This window comes from Mus pahari, chromosome 1 (assembly GCF_900095145.1).
Source record: "Mus pahari chromosome 1, PAHARI_EIJ_v1.1, whole genome shotgun sequence".
Taxonomy (NCBI): Eukaryota; Metazoa; Chordata; class Mammalia; order Rodentia; family Muridae; genus Mus; species Mus pahari.
Window position 1 is genome coordinate 86139683 of NC_034590.1, and position 9405 is coordinate 86149087.

Consider the following 9405-nt stretch of genomic DNA (forward strand, 5'->3'; position numbering starts at 1 on the left):
TCTCTTTATTATGCAGCCCTGAAACTCACTATGTAGAGCAGGTTGGCCTGAAACTCAAGATGTGTGTCACTACAGTCCACTCTAAAAGTTTATTTTTTGCGCCCTTACCTCCCCTTTTCTCTTATTTGACATCTGCTTTCTGTTCCTATTTTTCACTTTTAAAGTATTTTCATTTGGAATAATTTTAGAATTATAAGACATTACAGGGCTGGCAAGATGGCTCCGAGGATAAGAGCACTGATTACTCTTCCAAAGGTCCTGAGTTCAAATCCCAGCAACTACATGGTGGCTCACAACCACCAGTATGATGCCACCCTCTCTGGTGCATCTGAAGACAGCTACAGTGTACTTATTTATAAAAAGTCTTTGAGCCTGAGGGAGCGGGGCTGACTGGAGTGAGCAGAGGTCCTAGATTCAATTCCCAAAACCACATGAAGGCTCACAACTATACGTAAAATAAATAAATTTTAAAAATAAAAAAAAAGAAGTTACAAATATAGTACAGAGAGTTAGCATACAACAGCCTGCACAACCATGATACATTTGACAAAACCAAGACTGGAGCGGTGGCACACTATCACCTCTGGATTTGCTCAGCTGTACCAGTGTTTCACGAACACCTTTTCCTGCTCTGTTCCAGATATTAACTCAGGACACATCATTACATTTAATGAATTCTTTTAAAGTATCATTTTTTGTTGGGTGAGGGAGTTGCAGAAGGAAAAACAGAATTTGGAAGAGTAGTAAAGAGTAACACAACTAACTTAGGAATGATAAATAGTCATAATCTCCATGTGTTTTTATGACAGAGATAGTAAGAATTAGGTTTAATTTGGGAGATGAAAGATCCTTTTTTTGAAAGGTCAAGGATAACACCAAGATTTTAGTGTGATTAAAAGGAAGAAAGAGTTGCTACTTATTAAGGCAAAATAATAGTAGTAGTTTTAAAGTGGAGAGGCTAATCTGGGAAGTACCAGGGGTATATATGGGATATCTCTCTATCTTCTTATTTTGCTCTGAACCCAAAACTTCACTTAACATATATAGCTGTGGGCCATCAAGAAAGTCTAGTAGATAAAGGAGTTTAAAGTCAAGCTAATGACTCAAGTACAGTGCCTCAAATTCACATGGTATATATACACTCAAAATGCTCTTCTTTTACCTGAATAGTTAAAAAAATCCTTTCCTCTGAAATAATTCTGCCACCTTTAAGTCTAACCTCTACATTATGGCCAATTTAACTTTACAAGATCAAGCTAAACAATTCACTCAGCCTGTGCTTGGCAAAAAACATCTTAAGTGACAAGAACCATCTATATGTAAAAGATCAACCAATCTTTTCTATAAAGGTTCAAATAATAAGGGGTTGGAAAAATGGCTCCGTGGTTAAGATCACTTATTGCTCTTGTAGAGTACCTAGGTTTGATTCCTAGCTCCCACACAGTGGCTCACAACTGTCTGTAAACTCCAGTTCCAGGGGACCTGATTGTCTTCTTTTAACTTTTGATGGTACCAGGCATATACATTGGACATATACCTGTAGGTAAAACACTCATAGACATAAGATAAGTAAAAAACTAAAAAAAATCTAATGGTTTTTGCTTTGCAACTAAAGTCTACATTCTAACTACTCAACTCTAATATTGGAATATAAAAACAACATCAAAGAATATGAGCAAATAGGTTTAGTGTGCTAAAAAAAAAATCATTTGAACTATAATGTAGTAACTTATGTCTAATCATGTCGAATGTTTTCTTCCTTCCTTCCTTTTAAAAATTTTATTTTACATGTATAATATTCTGCCTACATGTATGTCTGTGTATCTCTTACATGCCTACTGCCTGAGAAGGCCAGAAAAGGGTGTGAGGTCTCCTGAGACTTGAGTTACACATAGTTGTGAGCCACTATTAAGTGCTGGGAATCAAATATGAGTCCTATGGAAGACTAGCCAATGCTCTTAACCAATGAGTCCTCTCTCTAGTACATTTCATTTCATACATGCTATTTAGAACTGCTTACTTCCAAGTATCATATATGTACACTTCTGTTTACAGGCTCTTCTCAACTTTTTCCTGGCTAATTCAAACTGTTTAAGAGTTAGCCAGACAGTTCCTATGAGCCACCAATAAGGTGCATCTGGGTGTGGCTGCTTTTCTGAGTCAGAACTAAGAAAGGATTTAACTATTGCTTTGTCTTCCTCCTTGACTTTTTCTTTTATACGCTAGCTAGAGCCCAAGTATGTTTTTAAACTCTGATGCTTTGGGCTACCCTAGTCTTCTTGTAAAGCTTTCCCTACCTGCTGTCCACCGCCATGTGCATGACTAACACGAAGAATCTAGTTTTAAAACATTTAATCTACTTCCAAAACTAGAACTTCAGAGAAAACGGAAATAATCTTTAAGTTCTTATACCAAAACTTACTTCAGTTTGAAGAGCCAGTTCTACTTGGTAGTGATAGAAATCTAAGAGTTCTTCAACAGGGTGTCTGAAAGAAAAAACAGGTATTGTGGCTGAAGACTATTTTAAACAAAAGTAGTTGTTATAAAAACAAAAAAATATATTCACATCCAAAATGAAGTTTGAAAACCTGTAATGAATGTTTTAGATGTTATACCTTGTCATGACTTCTTTATAAGGTTTTTCTATTTGATACAAGTATTTGTTTAAATCCACAGGTGCTTCATCATCTTCTGCCTAAATAAATACATATACACATGTTTAAGAAGAATCAAATATAATAATTTGGTCATTATACCAAACTAAGTATAAATAGATGATAAAATCTTAAAATTGGACTAAGTTTTGAGGACTGAAGATAAAATGCTAAATAACTATTATTTATAATTGACTTAATAAGATAATATTAAGAAAAATTCATCTTTTAATTGCTTTAAATGTTCTACTATTTGGGACTGGAGAGATGGCTCAGAGATTAAAAGTACTTGCTGTTCTTGTAGAGGGTCTGGATCTGGCTCCTAGCATCCATATGGTAGCTCACAATCATCTGCAATTCTGGTTCCAACAGATCTGATATGCAGTTCTGGCTTCCAAGTACACCAAGCATGCATCATAAGGCATACATACATACATACATACATACATACATGTATACATACAGGTAAACACTCAAGCACATTGAATAAAAATAAATCTTTCAATGTTTTATTATTAATTTACTTTTGTATGTATGTGTACAAAGGTGTGTGCATACATGCATGCAAACATGTGTAGAGGCCAGAAGTCAATGTCATAAATCTTCCTCCATTGCTTTCTAGCTTACATTTAAGATAGGACAGGCTCTTTCCCTAAACTTGGAGCTAATTCACTGGCTACACTGGCTGGTCAGGCAGCCTGGAAGGCCTATCAGTCTTTTTCTCCTTAGTGCTGGGATTATGGTAATGCTCTGTTATCCCTAGCTTTTTATAGATACTGGGGATCCAAACTCAAGTCCTCAAACACTTTATTCACTGAGTACTAGCCCTGTACACTCCTGTTAATTTTAAAGAGAAGGTTTTATGTAACTCAGACTGGCCATGAACTCTTGATCCTTCTGTCTCTTTGCTGGGATTATTGAAGCATACTATCATATCTGAACAACTTTTATTTTTTTAAAAATATTTTATGTGTATAGTTATTTTGTCTGCACCTATGTGTATCTATCAATCACTGCATCATGTACATGCCTGGTATATCATGTGTGTGCCTGGTGCCATGAGAGGGCCAAAAATGGGTGTCAGATCCCCTAGAACTGAAGTTACAGATGGTTGTGGGCTATTGTATGGGTACAGGGAATCAAACCTAGGTTCTCTAGAAGAACAGCCAGTGTAGTCTTAACTCAGAAGTCCTCTAGGTAGCCACAAACTTCTATTTTACAGAGGGTAAAGGCATTAGCCCCCAAGCCTAATAACCTGAGCTCCATCTTTGGGACTAACATGGTATAAAGAAAGAATCAATTCTCCTAAGTTGTCTTCTGACCTAAACACACCCACACCATGGCGTGCTTGAGAGCGTGCGCGCGCACGCACACACACACACACACACACACACACACACACACACTCACTCAGAGACAGACACACACAATACATAAATGTAATAAATTTCCTAAAAATGGAAAAGATAAATGATCCTAAACCTAGTTTACAATGGGCAGATGGTGCACACCTGTAATCCAGGCACCACAGCAAATTTGAGGTCAGTGTTGTCTACTTAAGGAACTCTAGGACAGCTGGAGCTATATAGCAAGATCCTATCTCAAATAATCAATGGAGAAAGAGGGTGGGCAAAATCTAGGGTGGGACCAGATGGGAGCAAGATCATTTGACTTTCTGCCTTTTTTCTCAGTAAGTTTTGTCCCATTATCTGCTCATCACCATTGAGAAAAGCAGTAGTTTCTCCTGCCATTCCACATTATGTAAACATATTTAAGAGAAATTGAAAACCCTTATTTAGTATTCCAATCCCTTTCTTTTTTTCCCCCCTCTCTTAATTAAGCCTGAAATTTTCTCTCCTGTATAAGACTATTAAATATGAGACTGTGCTCTTGCAATGAACTAGGTAAACATATCTTTTTCTTTAAAGCCTAAATGAAAAAGCAAGGGCTAAGGATGTAGCAAAGTTAGTAGAATGACTGGCACAAAGTTCTCAGTTCAGTCTCCAGCACTGCATAAAACTGGTCATGGGTGGCACAGTGAGTTCAAAGCCAGCCTGAAATAGAGGAGACATCTCCTTCCTATTAAAAAATAGAAATTAAAAAAAAAAAAAAAGCAGACTTCATTCTTCATTTTGCTTTTCAAGTTTATACTTCTAGATCTGAGGAATGTGCTACTTAACCTTCCATGACTAAAGATCTGAAGAAATTACTGTTGGAAACAAGTGTATCATCCCACCATCCCAGGCAGGTACAGAAAAAAGTGGAAAACATACAGACTGAAAATCTGTCAACTATCGGAATTATTCGGACTCACTAAATGCAATTCATAAACACTTACTGTTCGAGCCAGATTCTGGCACATTGCACTGAAGGTCAAGAGCTGTAATTTAATCTCTGTGTCCCATTTTCGACAATTTTGAATATGTTCGTGACTTCCAAGGCAATGATTACTGTTAAAATACATGAATAATCCACTAGTATTATTCTATTCAAATCACAAGTTATAGACATAAATATAAAATACAAATTGCATCTGTATCAGAAATTGAAGAAATGGTGAAACACACTGCTTTTAAATTAACTGTAAACATTTAAACAGGAACTTTTCTATATGAGTCAGTAAATATGAGAGAAGATAAAGAGGCAAATAAGAATATAGTGTGCCCGATCTTTAAAACAATTGAACTAATTGTAAGCTATAACAAATTACTGAACTGCATACAATGATTATTGCAGGCAAATAAAAGTCAGTAACAACTGACTCTTGGTATATACAGTAGCTGCATGCTACAAAGGAGAATGGAGTCTACAAATTATGTGATTACTGGTCTTATAGAAGGCATTTTATTTCACTTTTAACCAATCAACTACAACTTTTCACATATAAGTCTATTAAACTTAAGAGAGTATCATGCCTTTCTTCTAAAATCCCACCACTATCTTAGATACAGCATATCTCAACACAAGTTTCAACAACAGGACAAAATATATTTCTTATATTTTATAAATATATAAAAATAAAAACATAAATTAATGAATGAATTTAGGGACAGGGTCTCACTATGTAGCTCTGGCTAACCTGTAACTCAATATGCAGACCAGGCTGGTCTCAAGCTCACAGAGATCCAACTGCCTCGGCCTTCCAAGTCCTGAGATTAAAAGGATGTGACACCAGGCCTAACATTCAAATATATTTTTAGATTATAAATCTAAATTGAAAAAGATTTTAATTTAAGGTATTAAAAAGGAAATTTCCAAAGATACCACTCAGTAGTTAAGTAAACTTACTTCTGTAGAACCTCCTCTTGACCACAAACTTTCAGAATGTAGCTGCCAACATCCACTTGATTCAAGTCATCATGTACCCAGCAAAGGGCTTGCATTATAATTATTTCTACAGTAGAACTCACTGAAAAAGAGTTAGTTATCGTTTTCATTTTGCTCACTTACCTCTGAATATTACTTACAATCTAAGAGAAGACTATACAACAGAAATATAATACAAATTCAATTTGAGGTCACATGTATTACTCTAAATTTTCTTTCTTTGAGACAGAGTCTCACTATGTAGCCCTGGTTGGCCTGGAACTTACTATGTAGACCACATTAGCCTCAAACTCATTGAAGGGCTAGAGAGATGGCTCAGCAAGTTAAGAGTACTGGCTGCTCAAATTCCAGCACCACGTGACAATTTACAACCATGTGTAACTCTAGTTTCAAGGGATCCAATACCCTCTTTCTGGCCTCTAAGGACACTAGGCATGCAAAATGAACAGCACACAGGCAAAACACTCACACACACATTAAAAAAAAAAAAAAAAAAAAAAAAAAAAAAAGACAGGTTTTAGACTAAGGCTCTGAATTCTAGTGTATATTTTGGATCTGCAGCATGTACCAATCTAGATGGCCACATATTAAAGGCTCCACAGCCTCTATTAACTGTTAAGGCAGTGAAGACCTAAATGAAGAAAGTCACATCAATATTACAGATTCCTTCAAATAAGGCAGCAGTCAGCAGTACCTAGCAAGCAGTGTCTTAAAACAAATGATAAAGAAAAAAAGAATTACTACTTTAGATATTTATATAGTAAATTTTCTAATGAAGAAAAAAAGATAAAGTAGGTAGTGACTCTTGCAAACATGAGCTAATAACATGACAACAAAAAGAAAATTACACTTTTCAATTTTTTTAATATTATTTTTAAATGTATAAGTGTTTTACCTGTGTGTGTGTGTGTGTGTCCATTAGCTCTGTTAGACAGTGAGCAGCCATGTGGGTGCTAAAAATTGAACCTAGGTCCTCTGCAAGAACAACAAGTGCTCTTAACCAGTGAGCTAACTCTGCAACCCCAAATTAAAGTTTTTAAATTATCTATTTCTATACTCAAAACTTTCATGTTCAACTTTTATCCCACCATCCCCCAAGACATGGTTTCTCTGTGTAGCCCTGGTTGTCCTAGACCTAGCTCTATAGATCAGGCTGACTTCAAACTCACAGAGATCCACCTGACTCTGTCTCTTGAGTGCTGAGATTAAAGGCATGTACCACTACTTCCCCCTCAACCCAATACCCCAACCATCAGTCATTTCTTGGCATTGTGTGACACTGTAACCCCAGGCTGGTCTTGAAATCATAGCAATTTTTTTTTTTTTAAAAAAGATTTGTTTATTTATTTTATGTCTATGAGTACACTGTAGCTGTACAGATGGTTGTGAGCCTTCATGTGGTTGTTGGGAATTGAATTTTGAACCTCTGCTAGCTATGGTTGGCCCCAATGGCTCCAGAAGAGGGCATCAGATCTCATCACAGGTGGTTGTGAGCCACCAGGTGGTTGCTGGGCTTTGAACTCAGGACCTTCAGAAGAGCAGTTGGTGCTCTTACCCGCTGAGCCATATCGCCAGCCCCTTGCCTCAGTTTCTAAATGTTAGGAATATAGGCATCAGCTACCAGCTGGGCTGCCTGCTCTTAAACTACATGAATACCAGTGGTTTCAAAAGCTTCTATGAACTAAAATATCTTATAAAATAGCTCTATTTTTCAATAGACTCAAAACAAACAAAAAATATGCACTCTGATTTATACTTATACTACATTTTCTCCAGTTCTAAGGACTAAACACAGGGCCTTACTTATACTAAGCAAGATATATATTATAAATATACACTTATAACTAATGAATAGATATTTACAATACATTTTGAGGTTAGTCAGACTAATGAAATTAAGATTGATACAAATCAACATTTTTACTCCTGTTTCATTTCAAAGCACCACCTGTTGACTCTTTTTAAAACTTAATATTCTTACTGCATACTAAATTTAAATGGCTGAAAAGGAGTACATTTTCCTTTAGAAATTAAGAAATGACTGTTATAGTTGCCTAACATTTTCTTTATCAGATTTACATTTTTTCAAACGGCTTTCCAAAAGTACAAAACCAACAGGTATTCAAATATTGGACACATTGCTAGTTACAATTAAAGAAAAAAAAGAAAGACTTCAGTCTTAGACTATAATTACTACTTTAGGAATACTTATTTCACCATTTAAATCCCATGTAAATAAACACATTATAAATATATCCAGGACACAGTTCTAGAGAGGCTATTTACCCAAGCTTGGAAGGAAAAATTAACACCAAAGGGAACTACCTTCCCCGCAGAGGAGATCAGAAGGTTCATGTCACTGACAGCTCTCAGTAAGAAAGTACTGTTCTTGCCATAAAATTAGAGGGAAGTATTATAATTAGCTTTGATAGCTAATGCTTTTGGGCCTTAGCTAAAAACCAATTTATTATATTCAGAGGAAAGTCTTGCAGTGATGTGGTTCCTTTAACCAGGAAACTTCCCAAATGAATACAGTAATTTTAAAAGGATACCTAATGTTAAACAATTTGGTTTATGAGAAGAAAGGATACATTGACATTGAAAACATTTTATTCCTAGTCAACACAAAACTTACCATCACATGTAAAAGTAACTGGTAGTTGAAACCCTTCAATTTCAATGGAGACCTTCACACTGGCATTTTCTCCACACATGTTTCTTTGCACCGTTACTGGACTTAATAAATAGCCTGGATTTGTGCAATGATCAGTATATGGAAATTTGGTCTTCAATCTGTTCACAAGAAAGAAGATATTAAATGTGTTTTTTAGTTTCTTTAAAGCTGTATTTGAGAGCCCTGAACAAGATTTTACATGCTTTCAGCTACTCAGAGCAACTCATGAGAATGGCAATAAATGAATGAACTGTTAAAACTCCAAACACCAGCATGTGCCTTTTAAATGAAAGGGAATTAAGAAAAAAAAAAAAAAANAAAAAGAAAAGAAGAAGAAGAAGAAGAAGAAGAAGAAGAAGAAGAAGAAGAAGAAGAAGAAGAAGAAGAAGAAGAAGAAGAAGAAGAGGAGGAGATTAACTAGTGCCAAGATATCTTTGGTAACACTGTCAACAAGATCCAAGCATTCCAGAGAGGGCCAGCATCAAATGAGGTTCTCTGGTTTAGATTCTTAGGCTGCACGATGCAATTACATCAAGTGGTCTGTTTTAAATAAATTATTGATGGCAAGAAAAAAAAGTAACTGGGACTGGTGAGATGGCTCAGTGGGTAAGAGCACCTGACTGCTCTTCCGAAGGTCCAGAGTTCAAATCCCAGTAACCACATGGTGGCTCATAACCATCCGTAACAAGATCTGACTCCCTCTTCTGGAGTGTCTGAAGACAGCTACAGTGTACTTACATATAATAAATA

General features: G+C 36.0%; 1 protein-coding gene across 1 annotated transcript in view; it reads right to left on the reverse strand.

Annotated features, from left to right (window-relative positions):
• The window catches only part of Pik3c2a (phosphatidylinositol-4-phosphate 3-kinase catalytic subunit type 2 alpha), an 87985-nt gene that overhangs the window by 50180 nt on the left and 28400 nt on the right, over window positions 1-9405 (reverse strand). Inside the window, exons 4-8 of the mRNA XM_029535813.1 lie at window positions 8617-8774; window positions 5943-6063; window positions 4993-5104; window positions 2616-2695; window positions 2423-2486 (exon numbers count right to left, since the gene is read on the reverse strand). Coding sequence (XP_029391673.1) covers window positions 2423-2486; window positions 2616-2695; window positions 4993-5104; window positions 5943-6063; window positions 8617-8774 — 535 coding nt within the window. The remainder of the gene's footprint in view (window positions 1-2422; window positions 2487-2615; window positions 2696-4992; window positions 5105-5942; window positions 6064-8616; window positions 8775-9405) is intronic.